Source organism: Anopheles stephensi, chromosome 3 (genome assembly GCF_013141755.1).
Source record: "Anopheles stephensi strain Indian chromosome 3, UCI_ANSTEP_V1.0, whole genome shotgun sequence".
Classification (NCBI taxonomy): domain Eukaryota; kingdom Metazoa; phylum Arthropoda; class Insecta; order Diptera; family Culicidae; genus Anopheles; species Anopheles stephensi.
This window is the reverse complement of record NC_050203.1, coordinates 75,952,107-75,979,584: the sequence shown is the minus strand read 5'-3', so window position 1 is coordinate 75,979,584 and position 27,478 is coordinate 75,952,107. Positions and strand designations below refer to the sequence as shown.

Here is a 27,478-nt window from a genome sequence, read left to right as displayed (position 1 = left end):
CATCCATGCTTGCAGGTCGGTAAGGAGATGCTCACAATCAAACCGAAGGATGGCGAGGAGCCATCGTTTAACCTGCTAATGGAACTGCTCCGTGGCGAGCACTGAACACACAAGACTTCGTTTCGTTTTGCTTTTTGTGCCTCGGAATGGGTGCGCGCGTACGGGGCACCGGACGTTTTGTATCCGAAACAGCAGGGGTGCTGGAACACCCTTGACCACCTTAGACACAACGACCGGAAGCCGCAATCCTGATGGTCCGTTTTTACATCAGGCCATCTAGATCCGGTAGCGGAAAAGGGAAATGATCGATTTCGTGTTTTTTATTAGGCGAGTACTCGTCGCTCTAGAGCTAGCTTGTAAGCTGTAGCGTTAGCATTGTAAAGGTTATATTATGTTTTTTAAAAACTGATGTTTTGTTTTGCTGATACACTCACGCGCAGTAGTATGTAGGGGGCTTCCGAAGGAATGGCCGGTTCTGTCGAGGGACCGAGTGAGTTTTATTTTAACTTGATATCTGATTAGTTGCTAGTGTAGTTTTGAATAGTTAGGCTACTCTCTACAATGGCGAGTAACTTCTGCCGAGGTTCGGTTTTGTTAAACCCATGAAAAGGCACATCAAATCAATGGCATTGTTTGATTGCTGGGGAACGACCGTACGCTAGGCGTTTTCGTTTAAGTTGATAGTGTTACTGACATACGGTGTCAGTGTCAGACAACCCTTAGCAAATCGTTTTTTTTCTTCTGTTCTCCAACTTCCCACAATGTCCGCTGTTATATAGTTAGAAAACAAGAGGAAAAGCGTGGTTATGTTTTCCGTTTTTTTCTCTGCTGCCTTTTTTTTTACAAACAGAAGGGATAACTTTTATCCCGTGGCGGTAGAATATTGTGTGCATTAATACGGGGTATTAATGGTAAATTAAGACAACAAAACTTCAACACCACGGTTTCCATAGGGCAGTAGTTTTGTAACGTTGTAACGTATTGTAACGGGAAGAGGAGAGAGAGAGAGAGAGAGAGAAAACCCACACACACACACATTCTAAACTTTTAGCGAACCAATCGAAGCCGTTAACGAAAAGTCGAACAAAATTCGATGCCAATGGGCCTGATCCTTCTTCACGCTCTTTAGAAGCAGAAGGCGAAGGATTGTGCTTAACTATACTCGATCGATCTAATAATTACCACCGAGAGAGAGAGAGAGAGGGATGTGCGTGCGCAAAATTGTAGCTGAAAGTGTGTGCCTTTCTTTGCGCAAATGTGAACAAACAAAAACACCTGATAACATCCCGAGGACACCCTTAAGAAAAAAAGGATTACGCGCCATTACACCATGGGAAAGGGTGCGGACAAAAGGATATTCTTTTTCCGGCTCGAGTGGTGTAGTTTGTATTTTGGCGGAGTGTTTTTTTTCCTGTCGGAAGGAATTAGAATCGAAGTATTTTAGGAACAAACAAAAAAAACGGCATCAAATGGAAAGATTTATCGAAAAACTCTAGAACAAGAAGCAAATCAAACGAAAACGAACACAGAACGCGAAAAAATAACTTACAGAAACAGTAGAACAGAGAGGGAAACAAAACACAAACAAACAAACAAGCATAAAATGACTGAAATTTTTAGCAAATAGAGCAATTAATTAAACTAGTTAATAAGTGCTAGAGCGAGAAGAAAAACACACACTCACATGAGGAGCGGAGGAAGAAGAAGCGTCCGGGATCAGCTTTCCGTTCTTTTGTCGGTTTCCGTTTGGCAAAAGAATCTGGTTGAAAGGCTTGATTTTGGAGATTTGTAAATAATTAGCATAAGGTTTTCCTTTTTTTTTAAAAAACTATTATTACTATAATTAATATCGAACCGGATGCCGGTTACGTTCGGATTTCTGTTTAGTTTTCAGCGTTTTAAGAAGTGCAAAGTGGAAAAAACGGCTTTCTTACACAAAAACGAGAGTTTGGTAGAGTGGCAATAGATTGTTTAGTGTGGTTAGTTTCTTTTTTTATATACACTAAGATTAAGTTCGTTTGCGTGGAGAGTTTTAAAAATTCGTGCGTACTATTATTGCTTCCAGTGGGTTTTTTTACGTTTATTTTTTTAAAGGGACACAATCCTTTTCTTTACTAGAAGCTTTCCATTACTAGCCTTCAATTTGCTTCCATCCGTGGGAATTGTCCCTGTTTTCTCTGTTGTTTAGTGCAATACTCGGATGAAAACCTTTACTTTTCATCATCCTTATAAGCTTACCCACACACACACACACACGACACGAGAAGGGAAAAGCCCTTAAAATTGTCCTTAAAAAGGATAAAAATGGCATTTTTTTAAACTATGCGTTAAAGACCGTGTTCGAGTTCGAAGCAAAGCTCTGGAACTCACCAGCATGGATTGGTTGAATAGTCCGCGGCAATGAAAGCAAGTGAGCCACCACCATTTTAATTTCATTCATTTTTTTTGTATAAGATTGATAACGATTTGCCTTGACATTTGCTTTAGCACACGTGCTCTTCACTGTATCTGAGGTGTCAAACCCACTAATGGCAAGCAAAAAAAGCAGGAGAAAATTTAAGAAACAAAACAAAAAAAATGCAGCAAAAATGTGATCGATTTAATTATACCTTAAACCCGGAGCCGTGGGACAGCTGTAGCTTTGACGAGAGCCAAATGCTCTCCAGTGTTTTTGAAGCTAGGATAAAAGATTTTCATAACTTTTGTTTTCTGTTTCTGTTTTCTTTTTTTTGCTGTCTTGTTTTTAGGCATTTAAGGCGATTTAGAATGTTTGGATGCTCCTTTTTGCCGTGGGAGGAGACTTTGTTTTATACAGTTGTTTTTTTTCCTTCTCTATTGCAATTACTTCAGTTTTTTCTATGTAGCATCAATAAAAGCGCCAATTGGTGTCATATTGCGGGGCGTGTTTCGTGCGCAAGCGGCACAAGCATTGGAGGAAGAAATTATATAGCAAATTATACCAGCTACTTATATACATAAAGCAAATATTGATAGATGCAAATTTACTGTAAAGAAGTGAGAGGGAAGACCCGGATTAAAAAAAACAGCGAGAGAAAACGGACTTGTGGGTCCATTCTTATGCTCTAAACCCTAGCGAAAAATATCCTTCGGAAGCGAAGGGTTCGAGATTCTATCAGGCCACCTTCGCGGGACAGTGATGCGGTTTATTGTTTTGTTGTCTAAAAAGTACACAGTATTTAAGTGAAGTTTCCCTTTTCTGCGCCATCAGCTATGTTGAATCACTGTCACTTTGTGCGCGTCACCTTCTGGGACTTCTGTCCATCGTTCGAACAAATCATTCGCTAGGAGAGCAAGATTTTGTACTTAAACTTATGATTAATTTCGTTGTTGCTCGAACATGAAGATGTGCTGTTTGTGTGTTTTTTTTTAACGAATCGAGCAAACGTCAGCAAAAAACGTGTTTGCTCCACGTACGTGTATAAGGGCCAGGAGGAAATCTGCGTCGGAAATTATTTTCTAACACGGGTGAGCAAAGCTAAGGTAGAGAAAGGCTGGAAGAAAGTAGGAAAAGTGTAAGAAAAGTACACTCGAACTCACAACAACACATACACAGACGGCGGGAGACGAAGAATTTTTTGAATAAAATTATACCTTATAATGTAATGTGAACCAAGTTGATTTTCAAAGGAAAGAAATAAAGATAGTAAGATTTTATCTTATAAGTTCTCTTAACCGATTTTGTGAATCTTCTTTACTTATAACACACGAAATTAAGTTAGAGGTTTGTACATCAATTACTATGTAAAGCATAAAAAACAGCCGTTGCTTCTAATTTCGAAACGGTTCATTTGAATTCCTTTTTCAAATTCGAACACCATATTTCGAACAATAATTTTCGACTTTCATGAATTTTGAATTTCTCTTTGAAACAAATGATGTCCAAAACGATGTCCAAATATACTAAACAGGTAATTTATTATGTAATTTTCTTTTAACTCACAATCGGGAGAGGCCTTGCAAGTCTCAGTTGAGGCAACTAGTATTCCAGATTCGGAATGAATTCTTTGATTGGAGCATGTGAAGAGAATGCCGTGCTCAAGCCTCAGGAAGGTCTTCGTCTGCGTCCTATTAGGAACGTGGCTTAGAGGAGCTCAGCGTGCTCGTTGGTTGCATCAAGTAGAGTGGAAACTGTCAGCGATTGGATACAATCTTGGATAGAGGAATAAAGTGTTGGAATATTCCAAGCAATCGAACAAGAGTTCTTGCAATGTCTCTACGACATCCATAGGCCTTCCTATTTTGTAAGAAAACCTTCATTCTACGTAAGAAAACCCTTCATTCTTCACATTTACATTTACATTTACACATTTACACATACACATACATTTACACACAATAATGCATGTTGGAAAAGATCTTCTGAAAACAAAAACATTTAATTGGGTCTAAAAATAGGCCAAATTTTATTGATTTTGTTCGTATTTCCGAGTTCAATTGCCGTGACACGTTTAAAGCTGCCTTCATCTTGTTTCGAACATGAAACTCCGCTCGTCTCTTTCTCGCATCATATCCCTTTCTCACACAATCCATCACGCAACTATGGGCTTCAAATAACAGCCGTTCATGTACACAGCACACTATGGGACCGTCCCGCTACGCGGTCAAAACTCACCTTCCCATTTGACGTTGCACCGGACTGACAGTGGTGCAAATCAAAACAAAACAAACAACCAACGAGAGTGGACGTGCGTGTGTCGCGCTCGCGCTATTTTCAACATTTTTCCGTAATTTTCCTACACCTTCTACGGCAGGAAAACTAAGGTTTCGCTCGGTGCGTCGAAAGTGCGTGGCATTCGAAGTGAGTTTCCTTGGCAGCACGTGATCGTCGCTGTTGCTAGGCTGTGAGCTAAGTGTGTGCGAACAAACGCAAACGGAACAACACTTCGCCAGTTGTGGACCGAACCACCGAAAGAGAAGCCTGGGCTGGGGGCTTTACCCGGGGAAAAAACGGTCCACCTTCCGTCGGTGCTGACCTTTTGCCTGGTCCCGGGATTTTCCCATCGAGCTAAAACGCGTGCAGTTTGTAAACAAACCAGCAGATTCTGCTCCTGAGCTGCAGTGGCTCGCTGCTCGCGCTATCTTGCCGTGTCCTTTTGTCCTTAATCTTTTGAGCTAAGTCCTCCGATCTAACAGGCCAATCGCGGGGGGGCCTTTTCCCTGGTTTTCCCTCATCCCCACTGTGGGTGGGCTACTTCTATTTTCATAGTTTGGTAATTTGTTCCCATTTCCCTTCCGCTCACTCATTTGTAGCAAATATTTCCGGCATCGCTGTGCTGTGCGTGTGTGTTTCTATCTCTCTCACTCCCTCTCTGGGTGTAAGTGTTTGTGTTTGTGTGTGCGTGTTTGTTTGTATCGTGTAGTACGCGCGTGTGGAAAAGCAAGTGAAAGTTGGCGCGCCACTCCTGCCCAGCAAGGTGCCCCAGAAGGGAACGGGGAGGCAACGAAGCGCAAGGTGTGCAGAAGGTTGTGAAAAGCTTTCTGGGGAGTTGTGGAAAAGTGGTAATTTTCGGGGAAAAAGGCAAAATTTCGACCGGTTTTGTCTGCGAGTGAAGTGAAATTGTGGATAGGAAGTAATAGGCAAGAAGGGAGGATTTGCCTCGCGACCGACCGGACCTGGTCTGGTTTGTTTGATCGGATTGTCGTGGTGCATAGAATCGCCACGGCGAGGATTGGATGCTGAAGGATATTATGGCAGCAGAGAACTGATCGAAGGTAAGAGAAGTCCCCAAAGAAGTTTAACTTTAGATCAAGATGCTAATGAAGAGTCGAACGAAGGCTAATGACACGAAGTCTTTATAAACTAATCTATCATCAAGAGGTCGGGTCTATGCTGTAAGAGAGTAATATCGTATTCTTGATGGTTACTGTAGTCTGAGAAATGCTCATTGCTCATACTTATACAAAGAATCATTTTAAATTAATCCTGTTTAATGCCCTCATTTAATAACTCTTTGCTGCGAAATTAAGATTGGACTAATCTTTTGTGTGGTGTGATTGGCAGTTTTTGCATTGGTCTTTAATTTCTCTTTTGTTTTCGTTGTTTTATTGTTATTTATTTTGTTCGTTTTCTTATATTTGTTCTATTTTGCTATGCTTGTGTCATGATTTCTTCTGTTTTCTTTTCTTTTGAATTTGTTATTTTTGTTTCATCGTTGTTTTGAGTCTTTTATCTACTTTTTGTATTTATTTTTGTTAGTTCTATTTTTTTATTAATCATTTATTTATGCATATTCTATGTTTTGTATTTTTTATTGACTATTTTGAGAACATTTCATCTTTTTTATTGTTTAAACAGTTATTTAAAGCGCTGTTACGATTTGAACTATTAAATATATTATGTAAAATTCGTAAACCCACATTTTATGATAATTTCTGCCTTCTCTTACCAGACGATACGACAGTTATTTAAACAAAAGCTTCACAAGAAAGGGATTGTTTGTTGTTATCTCTTATCCTCACAGAAGCAATCACTGGCGGGTTATGCGGGTTGATACGTTTGTTAACGGCTTTCTTATCTTCTGCAAACAACCATACTCCCGACTCTTATCTAAGCGTCTGAGATTTTTATGGCACTTACCACTATTTACCGGTTTCTTATCTTTTTAAGCTGCAATTCAAACAATTTGCCTTACAACAACAGAAAAAATACCTCTTCACAACAATGTCATGCTTAAAAATGTATATAACGTGAAGAAAACACTACTTCTACTAACCTCGCGCAATGATTTCTTCACACCAAAAATCATATCACAGCACGTGATCGATCACGAAAGGTTTTTGCCGTCCGTTTTTTTTTGGGAAACTTTCCGTGGTTTGCTGGGTGTTTCGCAAAACTCACCTTGCCGCTCTTTAATTACGGCCAGCAGCGTGGTGCAAGGTGGTGCGAGCCCCACAAACGATGCTCACGACTCCGTGCAGCGTTGGGTGGACGCAAGATGGGTGGGAAAAATGAAATGTTTTCCCTTTTTGTCAGACGATGAGTAGTTGGGTTTTGAAAGGCACAAGTGTGAGCGAAATCGGGGCGGGTTTTGGTGTCGAAAAACGGTTAGCTTGTTGAAATATTCTCAGTCTTTTTCAACTATTTTTTTAGGACACGATCTTCCCATGAAGTGAGCTTTTTATTTAAAAAAAGTGTGTTTTATCTATAATAAATAATTTTAAATAGTTTTTAAAAGACTTTTCTGAGGATCACCCCAAAGAAAAGGTTAATAATTTCGGTTGTAAAGACTCTTGAGAATGATCTCAAACTGCGACGGCACCAGATGATACTGTGGCTCTCCAGTTTCCCTCACGGAGAGTGCCGGAATCACATTCGGAGGACTTTTCGATGTAGTCGTGGTTCTATAGCCCTTAGAAGTAGGAGCCGCTGTAGTCGTAATGCTCGCATACAGATCAAGTTGATCGTCTCGGAAACATTGATAAAGTGTCCTGTAGGCTGCCGTACACTTGCTCAGCTTGTGTCGTCGCTGAGCCGCAACACATTCGTTGGCACGCTCCCGGAACACCGCCTCATCAGCACACGAGTCACACTGGATGTACAACCGCTCCACATTCGGTCCATCCCGATCACTGTAGAGTCCCGTCTTCAGTCCAACGCACCTGACGAAACATTGCGTTTCAGGATCGTCCGGAAAATGGCCATCCTGGTACTGGTCCAACCGTCTCGGCGACAAACCAAACACATCCAAACAATCCTGCTGGATCTGTTTCATCTCGAGCGCTGTCTTGGGAATGTAGCGATCTTCTCGCTTCAGAAAGCCATACTGTTGATGGTAGCAAAGGAATGATCGATGCGCCCGCTCACAAACGTCCGTCACGGTCGGTTCCAATGCATCCAAACACAGCTGCGTTCGGTTCTGGTAGCAAAGATCCTCCGGTGCAGGTTGATAGTACTGGCGGATCGTAGCCTCCCTCAGTCCGGTCGTATCATTCCAAAAGCGCAACAGGATTCCTATACATCTCACCAAACACATACTATCCCGATCGGCTGGATAGAGCAGCAGCTTGTACTCCTTCTCCAGTCTTTCCTGTGGTATACCGAGCTGGATGGCACATTCCTGCAGTGCATCGTCAAAGGTTGTGACGGTGCAATTGGAGGTGGCGTTCGCTTCAACACCCAGCATCACACACGCCAGCCACAGCAACCCGACGCAACCGGTACGTTTGGAGCACATTCTGGATAGAGTCTCACTTGTTCGACTTGTCCCAGTTTAGCTGCCGAACCAGCTTTATATACCGATCGGCGACACGTTGACACCATTGTCAGGTTGAAGATCACGTTCATGCATCTTTGCTATGACCTTCCCGCCGTTGGATGGGCGAGAGAGGTCACGATCGTCATCCAAACCGTCAGGTTAGTTGATTCTCGGGAATTGCCGTAGTTCCCCCGTGTACGTGTGGTCAATTCGTACGTGGTGGCGTTCGTCTCCGAAAACGGTGCACGAGGGCACGTAGAGGAACGATTTGGAAAGCGTTGGGGTTTTTGGGTTCGTGGTGGTGGTCATTTGTAAATGATTGGCCATCCGAATGGGGTTTGATGTTAAGATAAGCGAGAGGAAGTGTATTTTAAAGCGAAGGAACGGGGTTTCTGATAGTTTTGGGAAGGTGAGTGGATTCCTGTGGAGCGTTAAAAGCCGGATGCAATTGAATGCACTTTCTCTCCCGTGGCACAGTGAGCTGTGCTTTGGACAAAGAGTTAGGTAAGGTTATGTATCCCAAAGTGATCAAGTGATGCAATTTCGTAAGACCTGTTACTTCTAAAAAGACATAGTTTACTATACTTCAAGGATTCACGACAAGTATTGTAATGTTAATGAACAGTACTTAGTTCCAATCAAGTTATATCTAGTTCAAGATAATCTGGCCTAACGCCCAAAAATTAAGGATGCAAATCTTTAAGATACCCATGCTATTTGTAAAGTTTTGCGTAATCTTTACGGCTATCATTTAGCGATCGTGACTTTCCTTAATGCGTTACCGTTTCCGCCTTCCGCTGCCCGAGAACACACAATCAACTAATGCGTTAGTTTGATTCTCTTGAACAGATATTAAATTAACGGTGCATAAAGTGCTTTTGCGGTGAAGCTGTGTTTAGAGAAGGCCTTACAAAATTTGTGGCCACAGAACAAGCAGGCAGCAAAGCTTCCACCATTCCCTTGCGTCCAGAGCCCTGGGAAGAAAGAAGCGTGCGCCAAAAAAAAGGAGATAGGAATTATGTTACGAGATTAACAGTTTCCCACCTGTCGAGTGGTGTAGTTGTAGTGCGCGTCCGGGTCTCGGGTACAATCGACTTTAATGGAAGAACCATTTTATCTTCCACACTTCCAGGGAAGATAATCTTAAGGTACAGCGTTTTTGGTGTTTGCACCCTCGCCCTCGAAACGGTTTTTTTACGTCCAACAACTATTCCAACTACGCCAAGATTGTGTTACTACCGCGGCATTAACTACTCGGCATTTAGTTTTAGCTTATCGTCCCAAGCTTATGTTTCTAGCCTCGTAACGTTTTTAACGCTCGCCAGATTATCGCACCATTGTTGCTCCCGTTTCTTTCTGTGGCTGTGAGAGTTACCTAGTTGCTGTGCAAATTTCGTGTTAACAAATCAGCGTGCGCTTGTCCGCGCTAAAGGACCGGAACCGGGGGGGTGTGTTAGAGCCAGTGTTGCATAAGGCTAAACTTTCTGCCATAAATTCGGTTGCACACGCGTCTGCGAGTGTGATCGTGGGATGGTGGAAGTCTACAGTTCCAAACGCCCTGATCGAACTCCTTAATCGAGCACTACGATAGCACCGATCCGGCAAACCGCGTGTTCCAGCTCATTTGAATGCGCTCGATAGTGCGGCGACGACGGCCACGACCACAACCTCGGCGACGGCTACCAGTGTCCGTGAGATTTGATGGTGCGTTGATAATTTGCATAATTTGTGTGCCGCGCAAGGTCCACCCGAACCAAGGGGAAATAGAGGAAGGCGGGGGGTGGGGACTTATATTTTGGTTTTTGCCTGTTTTTATTAAAAATATCTTGGCAACGGGTTTTTGGTTTCGGGAGGCGCTATTTTCTTCTCTGCGTGGGCAGAGTGATATCGGACTCCCTCTGTGTGTGTGAGCTAGGGTTGTTTTAATTTAAGGTTAGACACGTAGTTTGGTTGGAACACTGCCAGCTTAGGAGCCGCAGACTTTTTTGCCTACCGCCGTTGACCTTTCGGCCATGTGATCGATAAAGGGCCAAGCGCGAGGAAATGGGAAAATGTCTATTAAATATGGCTTATCCTATCGCTTTGGAGTTTTGGTATCAACAAACTAAGTTGGTAAACATGGGGTTTGGTGTAGAAGATCAGGAACCTAATGACCATTTGGATGACGAGAGGATCTTCAATGGCCTTTGATGTGGGGAAGAATATTGCAGAACGTGTTATGGTGACAAGAAGACAGTGCAAATCTACAAAATTATCAAGGTCGAACAAGATTATGAATTTTCTAAGCCCTTCAGAATATCCAGTATAAGATCGGCTCCGGATACTTCTTTAGAGTAGCCAAGGACCGTAGAGACCAGTAGACCTAATGGAACACGTGCTACCAGCAAGATAATATTGAAATATAGAGTGTTCTACATGGATTGAAGTTGAAAAACCTTGGATTTATTAACTTGGATATATTTATTGGATCTCTGGAGGGAACTCTTGGAATTCCAATTCTACCCTATAAATCCCACAAGTACACCATAAACCACAAGATCTCGTTCAACCGTCGTACCCAAATTAGTATTGTCTATCCTGTCCCTAGGCTCTTTTTTCTAGATCACAAAAAGGCCTGTTGGGTCCACATCATGTACATGTTGGACAACAAGTTCTCAACCTCGTGCGCGGATATCCATTTACAGCTTCGATTGCACGAATGCCCTTTTTCAAATCGAAACCAAACAAACAAAAAAAATCCACTTCTCCGTACGTGAGAAGCCTATTAGACGATACCCAGGAACCCTCTCACAGCAGACTTACACGCTTGTGCACCACTTTGAAACGCATATCGAAAACCCACATGTCCAGTATCGCCAGTAGCAGCAGCAGCAGCAACTAGTCCACTTGCCGGTCACTGAAGTGTGTATGGGGTGGGCCCTTGTATAGGGGCGCACGCTACCGGATCATGTAATCGTGTATATATGTCTCGGTGCAGAGTCGAAGGGCCAGCCAAGAAAACAGGCTTTGCGTCTATCGCTCGCTCGCTCGTTTTAGGTATTTGCTGGTCAACATCCAGCCAAACGCTAAACCTGCTGGTAGAAAGTAAACCAGTTGATTACGCATACGATCGCCGGCAGTACAAGGGACTTCAGACATTCAGGAGGGGTTTCCTCAACACAAATAAGCTTCTGGTGTGATTATTGCTTTTTCGGGGGGTTTTAATGATCAAGAGCTCACTCGCAGGAAGATCATCGCTCAAGTGTGATTCATGCACGTACTTTAAATTTGGGGGGATTTCCCAATGGTTCCAGTGGGTTTTTTTATTGCGGTCTTGCGTGACGGCAATGCTTATTGAATCGCAGCAAGGTAAACAGAGTCTCTTGGTTCGTTTCGTTTGCCAATAAAATTATTGAATATTGAATTAACCTCTTTGTAACTTTGAATACATGACTCCATGTTTTTAATGTTTGAAGTCTTGTTTTTCTTTTGGGCAAAAGATCGTGCGCCCGTGATCGTAAATCAATATGAAGTGAATAGTGCTTACGCGCGGTGCAGCACCTAACAACCGTTGACGGAAAAGTAAGAAATCGAGCAAGGTCATCCAGTTCCAGTTCGCCTACTGACTCCTTCCCGCGTCCGCTCGGTTACTCTTGCCCGGACATCATCAAGCATAGACGTCGAGATCATGCAAACCTGAAGTTGGTTCTCTGATCTAGTTTTGCTTCGGTATTCAGTGAATAGTTTTCACTTTTGGATCTGCGTGACTGTTGGAATCCTGCTGGGTCTGTTTGCATATGGATTTCAAATATCGCACGCCTCATCGCCATGCCTTCAGCGTGTTGATGGTGTCCGTGGTCGAACGAGATGCGTGCGCTCTGTGGATAATGTGGACGAGCGGAAGTGAATGGTGGAAGTAATCTCTTATCAATTGTGTGCTTCCGCTTGACGTATTCGACCGACCGTCTCGGGCGTTCTAGCGTCCAAGCATGGTCTTGGGCAACCACATAATGGATGGTCATTGGGTTTCTTCGTAGGAGGCGTGTGCCCATGTTTCACACTTTTACGCAACACAGAAACCACCACTACCACTCGAGCGATCGCTCGCATGACTTGAATTGGCTGGCTCGCTGTGTGTGTGTATGTGCGGTTTTAAAAATCGTAAAGGAAAGTGGAATTCGTTTCGAGATGGCCTCAATTTAAGTTGCAATTGGGCAGAGAGCGTTGGAAGCGAGCGAACAGCGAATCGGTGTTCATTCTTGTCCGAAATCGGCTGCACTTTTCCCCCTTGATTTGGGTGGAATTTTTTGGGCGGGTTGGTTGGGCGGTCGTGAAGAGGGGGGGAATTAATTGCCCCAAACACCAACATAATTGGGGTGGGCAATACACACACACACACAGCTTAACAATTGACCAAAGTGTGTCCTAAGTGTCGATCTTCGCGATTGCTTCTCGCGATCGCCGAACCGATATCACATTGAGCTGTGTGAGCCTTGTGTAACAGTCAATGAGGTTGAACAGCGAGAAGGAGAGACCCCGAGAGAAGAAAACACATTCATTGAGATTAAAATTGTATTGAAAATACAAAAGAAGAAGCGTGGTGTTTGGTTGCGCACACGCACTCACTACTCTTCGCGCGCACGTGTTGAAATTCTCCGTTTTTTTTTCATTGTCGGAACGTACGCCGGCATGGGTACTGCACAGTTTTATTGCACAGCAAAACCCTCGCAGAAGAAAAACAACGAAACGAAATCAGGCCATGGGAAGGCAAACTGGGGAAAAATCAGCGATCGTGTGCGCGTGCTAATCTCTCGCCACGCCGGAAAAGCGGTAGCCGCAACTACCGCTGTATCGTTATTGTTGAGATTTATTCGGATGTTGGGCTTCTTTTTTTTCTCTCTCTCTCTCCTGTTGCACTTTGTGGATGGGGCTTTCTTCTCCTGCAAATCCGATTTTCGAGAAAAAATGAATTGAACGTTGCTTTAAATTTAACGGGACTGATTTTTGCGGATTTTTATTTCCTTTCAAAGCCTACTTCTTGACGTGTACATTGCCTTTTAGTCCGGGCTAAACTTTCCCACTGCAAAAAGAAAGAAAAACACTCTCAAAAAGCAAGCCGCCAATTTTGCACACTTTCCTGTGGTCATTTGATGCCCTTACGCGTGTTAACCCCGGCTGGAGAGGCATTAGCAGTTGGAACAGTTTTCCCGAAGGCCCTTCCAGATCTACCGGCTGGCTAAATGCTTTATTTTCGGCAGCTTTTAAAAGCGTAAGATCGAATCCGAACCGGGATTGGGGGTGAGAAATGATTTTATGCTTCTGCTGTTGCTACTACTGCCTCGACTGCCCTCGGCAGCACGTTTAGGGCTGGCGGAAATTTGACCCCAAAAACCTGGGATGGGTGGTGACTTGGTGAATTTGCATTTTATTTCATTCGGAACAACACCACCCTTTGGTGTGATGCTGAAGGAGAAAGGCTGTGGATCGGGGCAATAAAATGGTAATAGTTTCGGTTTGGTCAGCTTGAAGGTTGAGCTGGCCGAGATGCCGTGTGTGCCTTAAAAAGCCGTGATGACCTTCCGCACCATTATTACTTAGACGAGACTGTGGCGGCTGGTTTGGGTCGATCGATTTATGAAGCGACGAACCACGGCGGAACGAATGGACACACGGTGAAGGCGATTCGCGTCATCTCGCATGAGTAATTATGTGCGTGTTTGGTGTGGAAATATTAGTGAAATTGTTTTGGTTGGAAAATGGGAAAAAAACAAATGGAAACGATGGTTGTGCGAGATGATGATGGGCATATAAAATTCAATGCTTGAAAGGGGCCGCTGTTGTGTGCGAGTACGGTTGAGTTGTGTTTATGAGGTGATTCATAATTTGTGTAGGTTTTTATTGTGGATTTGAGGGTGAAAACCCTTTTTTTATTTTTCAAAATAAGCTCAAAGCAGATTTTCGATTAATCCCGAAGAGCTTCTTTCTTTTGCTTCTCTCATTTACATGATTCTTGTCTTGAATTTCTTTCTTACCAATCAAGGACCTTCTCTCCTCTACATAACGAGCAGCTAAAACCACAGAAAAGCACAAAGAACATTCAGTCACTGTCCGGTTGGGATTTGAACTCAGGCTGATCGTGTTTGTTGACCTGAGCACTACTGTTTGTTCTATTTGACCCACACTGGACTGTTCCGCTCCGTCGCCATAAAAAATGGCTCGTTAGAAGGCATGATTTGAGTTGTCATGAACCAATAACTTTCTTGGTTGAATTTTTTTACTATACATTATATTATCTGGAAAACACTCTTCTCAAAATATATTCTGGTATTAAAATTCAATTCGATTTTAAAATAAATTTCCAGTACAAAATATTTTAAAATAAAAACAGTTTCAATTGTTTAACTCACTGCTTTATTTTAAAAGTTATTCTAGATTGCATCAACAGGTGATTTATGCTTATTAATCGTCGTTTTTCCTCCTCAAATTATTCAAAAAAGTTCAACGATATCGTCCACCCGCTCCCAAAACCGGACCCGTACGATCATATCTAATAAGCAATATCTGTCTGAAGTGCACTAAACCGTGCTCATGCCAATTTCCTTTTGCGCAGGCAAATGAATCTTAATAGCGGGAAGCGGTCTCAATCTCCCACGATTGGATGATTTTCCCCTGACGAAAGATGGTAATACAACAAGTCACTCGTCATTGACGGAGGTATGGTCCCTCTTCAGCCGTCGAGTGGTTCGTTCGGGTATCATTAAAAGTATGAATATCTGAAACCATACCGAACGCGGGTAGAACGAAGAGAAGGAACTTTCGGGACAAGAATGATAAGCTCACTTGCTGTGACAGTATTTGGAAGAAGAGCGACTGCGTACCTTAGTGTACCGAAATGCACAGTGTTGTAGGTTAATAAACTCCCTCCACCACGGTTCACTGCTCGTGTGGTCCGAAAGTTTCATGTTCAGCCCCCAATTAGGTCTTCCTAATTATTGTGCATTTGTGGCGTGGTTTCCATTTCGTCCGCATGCTTTGCTCTGGTGTCGAGGAATGTGGTGTCTGCTGTTGTTTAAAGTGAGGACACGCTTCGAAAGCAACTGGTTGGAATGTAATACTTAGTGGAGTCATTTGGTGTATAATATTCCGGCGAGTAATAGTCTCGCATCCCTGAATATCTGTTGCTACCTTGAAACCGGAAATGCCAGACAGGCTCGAGCATGAGTCAACTTATGGAAGCGCAACTGGAATATGAGAGAGAGAGATGAAAAAGCCAAGGAAGCGTACATAAATCGATGGGCTTTGCTTTTTTCTTCCATTTCACCGATCCCCACTCGGAAAGGTCATCAGGTAAAGGTGCGTGTGCGTGTGTGTGAGTCATGGTGGAAAATTTGCCCGACTGTGAAAAATGATTCCCCATCCATTTTACTGACGGGTGGTCCAACTTTTTCCTTGAGGCGCTGCCTGTTGCGTTTTCCACCATTGGGCCATTCGGAAAACGCAATGTTTGTGCCTCCTGCCCCAAAAAAAAAAACTCAACGAAAAAATCCATCCATGATTGCCAATCACATCGCGTTTCCAGGTCGTCAATTAGTGTGTCACGGGAGGGAGAAGTTCTGGAAAATGAATTCATCCATCCGATCCGATGTGATGGATCGGCGTGGGTTTGATCGAACCAGTAAACGAGTCCGTTCGTCTCTGGCATGTCAGTGAAGTCTGGAGGCTCAATCCGGGGCTATTCCGGGGATTGACTTTTAAATGTCAAAATAGTGGTGATTGCGTGCGTGGGCCGTGTTCCGCCGTTCGTGTAGGTTGAGTTAATATTTTTAATCCACCGTCAAAATAATCAAGGTCGCGTGTGCGCGCGAGTTTGTGTGTGGGAGTGAATAAATAGAATTAGACCTAGTACATTAGCATTGAAAATGGGAGAAAATCTCAATTGGAATTCACTTTCGAGAACCGATCAGTTATTTTTGGGGCTGTTTACACCGACAAGCGAACTTCGAAGTATCTACCTTCCATTCCGCCCCAATTTTACCACCCATCTCCAACGGCCTCGCTTGAAATGTACGTGTGTAAATATTTTATTGGTACAATAAAATCATTCGCACCGAAATTCGGAGGGTTTTCTGGAGATCAAATTTGAGCACCCGTCTGACTCGACGGCGGTGCAATCCTGTTGCTTGTACGCGCGCTCGGTCGGTCTTTTTGGCACATCATAAGCACCTCATCAACATAATTTTCTTCGTTCGCTCGCTCCCTCTATATTAAATGGAGGGCGCACCTTGAAAAAAAGGTTGACGTTTTTTTCCATTTTCTTTTCCGTTTGCTCACCGGTTTTGCACAATTCAAATCATTTAATGCTACACCACACACACACACACACACAGCGCTGGAGCGCCAGCATGCGCGTGCCTTACGGACCGGGGGGAAGCACGTTGGGTTTGTTTGTTGTGTGTGCGGTTTTTAAATACATTTTCCATTGGTTTTTGGGTGCGCAGAAGATGCAGAAGGGAAGAAGAAGAGTCATCCGTCCGTGACACGATGGCATCTTGGTCACGATTTTTCGCTCATCTCCCGATGGTTGGCGGGGCTGTGGTGGTGCATTTGGAGTCTATAGTTTTGCTGCACATCCAACCATTCTTCCCCACCCAAGCGTCCGGAAGGTCATTCCGATGGAAAAATGGAAAATAATCCTCACAGGCGGACAAGCAAGCAAGCGAACGGATGGGCACCAAACTAAAAGGCAAGAAGCGAGCGGATTTTAATTATTATTCTCATCGGCTTCGAGCAGCAGCAGCAGCAGCAAGAGAAAAAAAAATTGCTTCTGCTGAAAGGGAAAACGAGCTGCTGTTGTGGTGTTGTGTCACATACCGCGACGGGGGTATGCCCTGCTGCTGCTAAAGGTTAACTATTTAGTGTTGGGGACACTATGGTTCTTTTTTTGTTGAGTTTTTTCGCCTTTATTTCATTCACTCAACAGCTGCTTTTCGTTTCGTTTATGTGGATTTAATTGACACTGAGAGAGAGAGAGGTTGGGATAAGGAAAACGAGAGAGAGAAGGGGAAAGTTGATGTTCATAATATGGCTTGCAGCCAACACTATTTTTTAAAACCCCAACCCCAACCTAACACAGAGTCTCGATCCGGGGGCATGTTTTTGGCGTGTTTGCTTGCTGCTGCTGCTGCTGCTGCTGTTTTGTTGCGATAAGGAATGTAGGATGAGTTTGTGTTCATGAGTTGGAGTTTAAGGGGATAGTTTTCTAGGGTGTTTTCTCATGTGGATTATCCCTTTAATTTTGATGAATTTTAACATTTATACTTTTTAATTTCAATAAAAAAATTATAAAATGGGTTGTTACCCGATTAGTCATGTCATGTTGTATAGAGGAGCATATGAGTTACTTACCTTTGGGCTGGATTTCTTCACACTAACTATCTTTCTCTTTTCCTCTTTCTATCTGCTTCTTTCTGTTCTTCCTCTTCTCGTAGTATTTTGTTAAATACACTAAAGCTTCTTCAGACTTCAGAGATGTGTCAGATTTCTTTGCTTGGACAGCAATTAGTTGAGAAATGATTCGAGAACTGAGATCTTCGCTGTTTCAAACAGAATACCTTGGATCAAGCCTATGGGGCAACTCCCCGTTTGGTTAGCTAAAACTCGAATAGGTGAATAGTATGTTCTACGTACGAAAGTCACGGACTCATTCCATGGATGGTTTTAGGCAGCTACAGACTATTGATCTTTTTAAATGTTTTAATCAGATAAAAAAATCAATTGAGAAAAAAAATTGTAAACAGATACATTAAAACATTTAAAAATCGTTCAATAACTCCATTTATGTTTTTACCCTTTTATGCCTCAAAGAACAAACTTTATTTTTCTTCAAAAATTTCCTTTTATGAAAAATGTCTAATTAAATAACCAAAAAACAAATGGCAAGACTTAATGAAAAAATATCCCACCAAAAAAATAAAATAAAATCTATTTTAAATTAAAATCGCTACAAAAAATATTCGAAAATTATACCGCATCATGCAAATGCAACCCCCACTAGCATACGAAGCTGATAAGGTAAGCGCCCTTGCCGGTTTGCAAATCTGGGTCAAAGAGCATACATTGTTGAGCTCGCGCGTGTGTGTGTGTCTGTGTTTGTGTGCCAAAATTAGATCGGCGTCTCTGGCGTTATTTAACATCAATCGCGGGGTGAAAAGTGCTGCCAAGTGGTCGTTCTACTACAGCTCTCTAGCGCCTGCTGAGAGCTTAAACAGCACTCAATGCAAACGGCTCCCGTGCGCTGGCTTTGGGTGGCTTCAAACGTGCAAACCAAATTCCTCGCGAAAGCTTCATTCAACGTTTCATTTGATGCCTGCCAAAAGCAGGGACTGTTCGATACAAAAAAAAGAGAGAGAAATCCTTCACCTGTTTCTTTCCGTGATTTTATGCACGCCTCACGTTGACAATCTTCTTCCGGTATGGGTACGATGTTGTTCTGGATTCCTTTTCATTTCTTTCACCGTTTAGCCTGCGCCCGACGTTCCATGCGTTACCGGTTTTGGGTGAAATGCTTAGTGCTTGCTTTTTGTTATTGCGCTGTGCAAACAAAACAGAATTTTATCAAAGAAAAGTTATTGCAAAGGAAAATAAAATCGGAGAAACAGTACAGCCCTCCTCGATCCCCGAAGCTGTGCAGTTCTGTGTGAAGTCAAAATCTAAACAAAACCTCACGGAAAACAAATTGTGCTGACAGTAGTGTAGCGTAGGATCAAACGCGAGGCTGGGAGCTTTGTGATTTTTTGGCTTCTGGTTTGTTTTTCCTACTGTACGGGGAGGAGACAAAGGTAGAGAAAAACCCGATGGGTGGCACCGAAACTCACCCTCTTCTGCTGTCACATTTTTTGGCCGTTGGAAGCCGGACCTGATTGAATGTTGCTGATAGAGAAAAGATTTCATGAATATTGGCAACTATCGAGTGCCATTTTAGCATTTTTCGCCCCTTAAATGCATTTCCTGCAGTGCTAGGTCCTCCGCTGGATCCTCGGATAACCGCTCTCGGGAGGTGTGAAAAGCTTGTTCCAAATCGATCGATTCTCAAGGGCGAAATTCGGGCGATTGGTGTGCTGCTCTCACGGGCATAGACAGCCGGTAGGGCCGGAAGTTGGACCGGTTGGTTTCCCTCTGTGGTGGCCAAAGTCTTCCCACAACTTTGCTTTAGCCCGGATCAAAACCGCTTGAATTAAGCTTTTTATCCGCACTCTCTCTCTCTCTCTCCCTCCCTCTCAAGTCTATCGAGTGTTCGATCTTTCGAGTGTGAAAGACATTTGGTGGTGAGAAAACCAGAAAAAAGAACCAGAAAAGAGCATTCGCTTTTGTTTAACCACAGAGCGAAGTTGAACACGGTTGCTGCAGCATCAGCATCACACCAAGGATCGACGGCTCACATGTCGCAACTAGGCCAACGCATAGCCATTGGTGCGGTGTATCGGGGGTGTGTTGTTAGACGCCCGGCGGCCGGCACATAAAATATGGCCAATGTTGTGTGCGCCAATGTGCGCTTGAAAGCATAACTATGCGGTGGGCTATGCGGAAATCACTTGCAACATTCCACCAAATCCGTAGACTCAACGGGTGCACAACACTGTCCGCGCTCGTGTGTGTTTCTATGTGTGTGTGTTTTATCTCACCCCCCCGCCCCCAATTCTCACCCCGAAGCAATCAAAACACTATCGGTGGGTGCGCAATGGCGAGCACTGGGGTTTTCCTTTCACATCCACTGCGTTTTGTTGCTTTTTTAAACTCAATTTTAGTTTCACGTGTGTGTGTGTGTCGCGCTCGTTTGCCTGGTCCACCGGCACCGCCAGGTCTCTCTATCTGCAGCAGATCGCCATCACTCACGCTATCGCACCCGCAATAATGGCTTGCACCAAACGGGGGACCGGCTCAGCTGGCTGTCTGTCCTCCAAACAAACACCAAACCCCGTGTGCCGCGGTCAGCCAAAAACACTACCGCACGATGGGTTCGGGGGTGGACATTAGGTAGAGCTTTTATTTATTTATTATGGGTTAAAAAATACATCGGGATATTTATTGAAAGTTTTAACATTTCATAACAAACTTCTAAAACTCGACTTCGTTTGCTACAATATTTTTTTTTAAGGAATCTCCATATTAATTGACATAAGATTTAGAGTTTTACCTGTTTTAATTGGAATTATGTTTAATTCGGTCATAATTAAATTTCCAGGGTTTTAGTGTGAACTAACGGAAGAACTGAATCTCTGAACTGAAGTATATATTTATTTAATTGAACCGTCCGATGGCAGGGGCGATAACGGCGCAGATCGTCACACGGCAGGACCGTGGTTCAAATCCAATCCAGACTGCCTCCCCGTACGTAGGGCAGACTTACTTTACTACTTACTTTACCTTTAAACGATTGGATTAGCTTGGATCGTTGGATTAAATAAAATTTGATAACAGTGGCATGTGTTTGGTTAGGAAAGTGTTTGGGTAAAGTTTGAGTTAGTAAGATAAAATGATGTGCTGATCTTCTCGCTGATCATGGCTAATTATCATACTTAAAATAAATTAAACTTATGGAATTTAGAAATGGACTCTTGACGATGTCTCTCGAGGAAATTTTTTAGTTGCTACTTTTGTTTTAATGAATAAGTTAAAAGATGTGAAATTCAACATAAAAAATATAGATTTTTCTCATCAAATTCAAGTTTCTTATCTTAACAGTATTTGAGCATGAAAGCTAGGATTTTTTTTACGGTGTTGAAATTTGACTTCAACCATACCACTGTGCCTTGCACCGTCTGGACGGGGTGGAGTTTTGTTGTCTAGCACCACCGGTCTTACTTGGTTGGGGCAACACACAACCACCCAGCTCCAGCAGTAGAGCCCACCGAACATCGGTAGCCGAACTGCGTCGGTATTGAATGAAGGCATGTTTGGGTGGATGTCTTTTTTTCGGCGAAGAGTAGCAGAAAAACAACCGTTTTTGGTGCAACATCACCATCTGGTGGGTACCGGAACATTTCGTCGTCGTCTTCGCAAAGTATATTTTGAAAGCTTGACCATCACTCCACACGTGTTCCGGATGGAACACCTCCCCAGGCGTGTACCCCCCTAAGGCAATGCAGAAGGAAATGCGTTCTTTTTTTCGTTAGATCTTCTGTGTGTGGGAATATATTTCAGCATCCAGCAATCGCCCGCGCCACTCGTAGCTAGAGATTTATATCATCCCTTTTTGATTCTTTTACTTGCTCTGCCTTGTTTTTTTCTTTTACTCCTCTCGCCCAGAGTGACTTTTTGGCGCTTCATTCTTCCGCTTTTGCTTTTATGTGCTTTGATGTACTTGCTGTGTGCAGCAAACCAACAATTCTGTGAACGCAAACACTTTATCTTACTTTTACGGCTGCTGCTGCTACTGATGCTGTAGCGGGTGTGTTGTACTGGTGGTATGTTGCACCCTTTAAGCATTTTTGTCGTTTTGTTCTGTAGGTGTGTGTGGATGAACCCGACCTGCTGACGATGAATGAATGGTAATCGTATTGGTCTCGGTTTTGCGGGCATGTTTTCAGAGTGTTGCGGAACGATCGATTATGCAGAACAACCATAGGAAATAAAGAGCAGACACATAGAACGTTTCGATTCGGTGGCGGTAAGGTGGCATGAAAATCTGGTTAGATTATGTGGAAATAGCGGAAAATTCTTAAGAATATTTTTGTTGATATGGATGAATCCCCCCGTAGTATTTATTCTGCAAAAACCACGCTTCAGAGAAGAAGAAATTAAAGCAATGCGGAGTTCTTACCTCTGAGAGAATTGAACTCCCGTCTTGTGTGTTGTAACTCATGAACGCTGGCATTGAATTACGAACCCCCTATCAGAGAACGAACGATAAAAGTGCTCCTGGTTCGGAGTTGTGTTGATTTAAAGTTTGGAAAACTTCGATGATAAATCACATATGTCCAAATCGTCTTGAAACTGTGAAGTGGAGAAAAAAATAGTTCAAAAAAGAGATTAAAAAAAATGATAAAAAAAATCTGCTGTTGTAAGGAGCAGATTATTGTTAATAGCTTCATCTCTTTTTAATGTAATTCACAACACGTAATAACACGAAAATAATTTAAAAAAATAGAAAGTCTTTAAATGAATGTCTGACCAGCTGACCGAAAGCTGACCATGTGCTACGAACTCCACATCATCAACTTGCCTTGGAATGTCTCTTGGCTATTTCCTGCTGGGGTTTGAATTAGAGATTTAAGAATTTCCACAGCAAACAAAAACCGGCTCAAATTGTTTAATTTCAATTTGCCTCAAACCACCTAACCACCCAGCCACACAGGAAATCATCATTCAAATGCCCATTAAAAGCAAAGTAGGCGCCTTGCTGTGAGCGGTTCTCAGCCTGACGAAATGCATCCACTTGCTGCATTTGTCCAGTCGCGAGAGCCAAACCAAAACATTGCAAATACGAATTTAACCTCACTAAAATCTAAGCAAGCAACCAACAGCAAAAGCAACAAAAAAACACAACGGAAAAGCTCCAATAGTCCACCGGGAGAATGTCAATTGTCAATTCGAAGCTAATCGTTGCTGACATCTGCTCGCCTCGGTGGGAAACTGGCCTTAAGGCCAATGGGAAGATTGCAAACCGTTTAATTCCGCTTGTGCTGTTTTTTTTTTTTTTCGTTTGTCGTTGCCCGTTGTGCCGGATATTTAAGGGTGGTGGTCAAGTGCCAAGTGCTTACCGATGTTGCGAAATCTTTTCGCACAGGGAAATAAGAAAAAAAGATGGCTCAGTTTTAAATGGGGGGGAAAAAAAAGGTCGACGGAAACGGATCGGTTTTAGCATTTCGGTTTTCCGTAAGCTTTTTTCCGCTTCCCATTTTCTTTCATCCTCTGCCCGGGTGTGGGTGTGTTGGCACACGGTTGTCAAATTGGTGTCGCTCCACCGTTGACCACAGTCGGCCATCCATCCCGTGCACAGCTGTAACGTTTGCCTAATCGTCATTAGAGCGAATGTCGGTGTTGCCATTTTTCTTGCGCTCGCTGTCTTTGGTCGAGGTTGTGCGGTGGTGGTTAGCTGTTTTATTTTGTGCATTTTGCACGAATTCCAGGGAAGAGTTTTCTCCATTTAGCAATTTCCGTTTTATCTGTACCATCGTGTGTTCGTTCGCTCGGAGGCACTTTTTTTTCCCCAAAAGCCCAACGAAAGCAAAAAGTTGCCGATAGAGAATCGGTAACTCTTTCTTTTCCTCTTCTAATCGAATTCCGATGATTTAACGAAAAATTATACAGGAAACCGATTGCCGTTGGCTTCACTCACCGTTGCTCTTTACGGTCGACTTTCCTTTCTGCCCTTTTCTTCTCGGTTTTTTTTTTGGGGGAAGATCAGTTTGCCTCATTTGCCCCCCAGGGTCGGCCTTCTGTGTTTGCCTTCGTTTGATCATTTTAAGTTCGCGTGATGTATCGTCATCATCGTGGCGTGGAAGCGGTAGCAGTTTATTCGATCCGCAGCCAAGGAAGAGCGACCTTTCTGTGCGCAAAGTTTAATCGAAAACAAGAAGAAGAACACCGTAGCGCCATCCCATCGGGTGATGCATCTTGCATGAGAAAAGCTTCCGTTGCATAATGCACAGTGCCCACCACCATCGGCTGCACATTCCGGTGCTAGCGAAATCCCGGGTGAAAACAGAGAGGTGGAAAATATCATCTTCGTCGTGAAACAATTGCGAAACGCGTGGAGGTCTGACAGCGACACACAGCGACGAACGGTGTCTGCCGGTTGAAAGTCTGCCGTCTGACAAGATTCCCGTACCCGTGTGGAAAACAGATAGCAGTGCAAGCAGCAGCAACAGAACACTGTTGTGGAAAAAGCGCTCTCGAGGACGGTTTTCCATTCCGCCGGTGCTTCTCTTGTCCCACCAGGCTAGCAGCAGCAGCAGCAGGCAGCTAGGGCCATTAAAGTCAAACTTCGACGAGGCTTCGAGTGCATCATCTTTTGAAGTGCATTACGAGCGAACGGTTTCACGGTGGGTAGAGCTTAGCCGAGCTTATTTACCATCTCTATAATGCCGGAGCTAGGTAGATATGGGGGGATAGGAGGGTAGGAAAATTTTCGATCGTTATTTTATCGTCTTTCACGAGCTTCCGATTAACTCGCGCGAATAGTGGTGTAACAACGCTCAGTCAGACGCTCGTTATCACGTGATTTGTGTGCGGTGTTGGTTGTTTGCTTTTTTGTGCCGGTAGTATCCTCGTGGGGCGTTTTTCATATGATTGCACCGGATTGTTTGTTGGTTTTGTGGGTAAAGTTTTTGTGTTTTCTGCATACCGCCAGTTTTCCTTTTCACTGGGTGGTACGTTAAAAGTGAATTGCAGTTCTGTTTGGCCTTTTGATGCTCGCTGATAGTCGCTGAGTTGTGTCTGAGCGATATTCGGTTCCATTCTTGGATACAATCGTTTCGAGAATATTTGTCGAATAACTTCGTTAGAGTTCATTTGTCAATTTAACGAATAAATTCTGTTATTGACCGATCACGGGCCAAAATGAACTTAAATGAACATGAACATCAAATGAATGATAAATGAAGATTTAATAAACATGAATAATTTGTCAATATAACACTGAAATTTTTGATTTAGTACTACCTAAAATTGAACAAAATTGAACGATAATAATCACACAAAGGATCAAATCCAAACAAATGTTTTCATGATTTTATCCAAAAAAGACTTCAATGTTTAAAAGAATTAATTATGGTAAATTTTTAAAAGTTTTATACTTGAGTTATAGTTGCAAATAACTCATGTTTATTATTTTAGATGTATTAATTTTAATTTAATTTATAAAATATTGAAAATTAACTGTAATTCTGCAATTAATGTTATAAATAAATAAATAAACAACAAATTATTGGTGTTCAATCTAAATCATAAAAGATTTCATCAAAAGGGAAAAAATACTTAAGCGTATAGCAGTTCATTTTGTGTGAAATCATCAGCGTATAACACATGTTAGTATTTGTAACTGTGAATGAACATTCTTTAAATTTTTCTCTAAATCATCTAAAAAAGGATTACTTCAACGCATGACAGTTAATATTTAGAACCATCAGAGTATAAAAGAATAATGTGCTAATATTCGGTACGAATGAACTCAAATGAACTCACCGTTTGCCAACCGCAAACCGGACGCACCCGTAACGATCGAATCCAGTTGTCGATTATGTTGCAGTAATGAAAACTTTCAACCACTATTCACCACAGCACACCATCATCGCTGATTAAAGTTCGCAGTTTCGAAATGAAAACTTTTCCCAATTAAAGTTGATGCACAAATTCGCTTCCCGTTCTAACGAATGAGTACACCACCCAGCGGGGTATGTGTGCAGCTGGGCGCTGTATTTTGTCTGCCCATCCTTCCTGGACCGAACGCATTATGTGTGTCCAGCACAGGGAGGGAGGAAAAAGCGAGGACATTGAGTTTGACTGTGTATTTTCCTTTTTCCGCTCTCCTGCACCTATCCACAAAGGACACTTCAGTTCATTCACAGCGGCGAATGGTTTCGGTGTTTGGATAAGGTGGACAGCAAAAAAATACAGAAAAACGAAGGACTTTTCCACTATGGGGCGGGAATTGTGCTGGTGAGCAAATGACAAGCAACTAGCCTGCTGGAGCACTTGGGAGCAGGATTTCGAGGTGAAAACTAGAACGGATATTCAAGGATGTATAGCGAGAAGGAGAAAGACACATAGAGAGAAAGAGAGAGCGAGAAAGTGCTATGGAGGAGGACACATACAGGTACGTCGACGATGGATCTTTTGAGCACGAATTGAGCCTTTTCTTTCACGTTTTGTGTTTCACGTAGCATTGAGAAGCTTTCCTTTCCGCACTCCGGCTCCAACGAGTTTGGTGAGCTCGTTTTGCTCGTGTCGTTAGAGTTAATACATTTTCTTCCCGCTTTTCCCTCTTCAACGCCTACAGTGCTTCCCGTGGAAAAAGCGATGACAAATCAGAGGACTCTGTGGAGATAACTCTTTCGCTGTGCTGTGTTTCTTCTTTTGCTCCAATCCGCTTGCCCGGCACACAAAACAAACGTAAGAAAAGTAGCATGTCTGTTCCGGAAGTTTTTCCTGGTGCTTTTCTGTTGGAAGGAAAACTTAGCGAAAGCGAAAACATGCTCACCGTTTTCATTAAGTGTTTATTCGCAACTTTTTCTCGCCATTTATTGTTCGGAAAAAGAAACGCAGCAGCTCAACAGTACGATTTAAGAAGACGAGCGAAAAGTACGATTATTGTTGCTTTTCCAGGGAAGTTACTCCCCTTAATCGATTGTTAGCCGGAAGGACATCCTGCTTGTTTGTAATTGCAGGTGTACTTGTGTTTTAATCCTTTAAAGATGCTAAGTCGTTAGTGATGAATGCTGCTTTTTCTTGAAGTTTCTAAAGACTAGAGTCTCCATTGCTTTGCGTTGGAGAAGAGAATTAGGCATCAATAAAAGTGTACCAGAAACAGCTTGCCGGGATGAATAGGAAAATTCGTGGCAAGATGTTGGTGGCCTTTTGACTCGAATGCCTTTGAAGCTTTTATGTCGATTCACCTTCAGAAGCACAGTGCCGGTACTTCACCCCTACCCGAGAGCGATAAGCAAATGGCAAAGAACCAAAAACCTTCTAGTAGGTGTGTGTACATATAAAAATAAATAAATGTTACGGCCATAATGGCTCTAGTTTTATCGATACTCGGGGTGGTCTAGCCATTCGGGTGGCTTCCTAAACATCATCGCTTCGCCATTGCTTTTCGTTGCTGACTCTGCACTCTGTCGCATACCGCAGTAGCTGGCAGAAAAACAGCTCCCGTTCTACCGAATCCCATCACACAGCCGCGCCCCAGTCACTTAAGCCCGATGAATGCGAAATTCAAAAATTTATGGCACATCATGACGGGAGGAAAAACGGTTTTAATCGCACATGCATACACATCCCCCTGCACGTCCGACAGCATCAACAATAACGATGATGCTAACAAAAGTGCCTCCAGTGTTCTTGTGTTCCGTTTTTTTTTTGAAGTTGTTTTGTTGATATTCCTTTGCAATTTCGTCGTAGTTACGCAGTTACGGTCCCCAAGCACCGAACGATAAAAGCTCTAGCAAAATGACTGATGTACTGTATGCAGTGCCGGCAGAACTATGCTAGGAAGCAAGCGAAAACGGAATGTCTCAGCGAAGAATGTCAATTTACGCAACACGAATGTCTGCGTGTGTGTGTGG

The 27,478-nt window shown here is 43.0% G+C and overlaps 3 protein-coding genes across 7 annotated transcripts in view; 2 read left to right on the top strand and 1 right to left on the bottom strand.

Annotated features, from left to right (window-relative positions):
• The window catches only part of LOC118510794 (nuclear hormone receptor FTZ-F1 beta), a 34,340-nt gene extending 30,716 nt beyond the window's left edge, over positions 1–3,624 (top strand). The window contains 1 exon segment of the mRNA XM_036053099.1: positions 16–3,624. Within this exon segment, the coding sequence (XP_035908992.1) occupies positions 16–105 (90 nt within the window). The 3' untranslated portion in view covers positions 106–3,624.
• A 1,041-nt stretch (positions 3,625–4,665) lies between these two features.
• LOC118510796 (beta-1,4-glucuronyltransferase 1) overlaps positions 4,666–27,478 on the top strand; it is an 84,757-nt gene continuing 61,944 nt past the window's right edge. The window contains exons 1-2 of one of the 5 annotated variants that reach the window (XM_036053102.1): positions 4,666–4,819; positions 5,272–5,733. The gene's annotated coding sequence lies outside the window, so the exon portion shown is untranslated. Of the gene's footprint in view, positions 4,820–4,854; positions 4,872–5,271; positions 5,734–27,478 lie in introns of those variants that run through there. The other 4 variants (XM_036053106.1, XM_036053105.1, XM_036053104.1 and 1 more) reach the window with 4 other exon arrangements.
• LOC118510798 (general odorant-binding protein 45-like) lies at positions 7,072–8,878 on the bottom strand. The gene has a single exon (XM_036053110.1). The coding sequence runs from the start codon at positions 8,193–8,195 to the stop codon at positions 7,227–7,229; it is 969 nt and encodes a 322-aa protein (XP_035909003.1). The 5' UTR covers positions 8,196–8,878; the 3' UTR covers positions 7,072–7,226.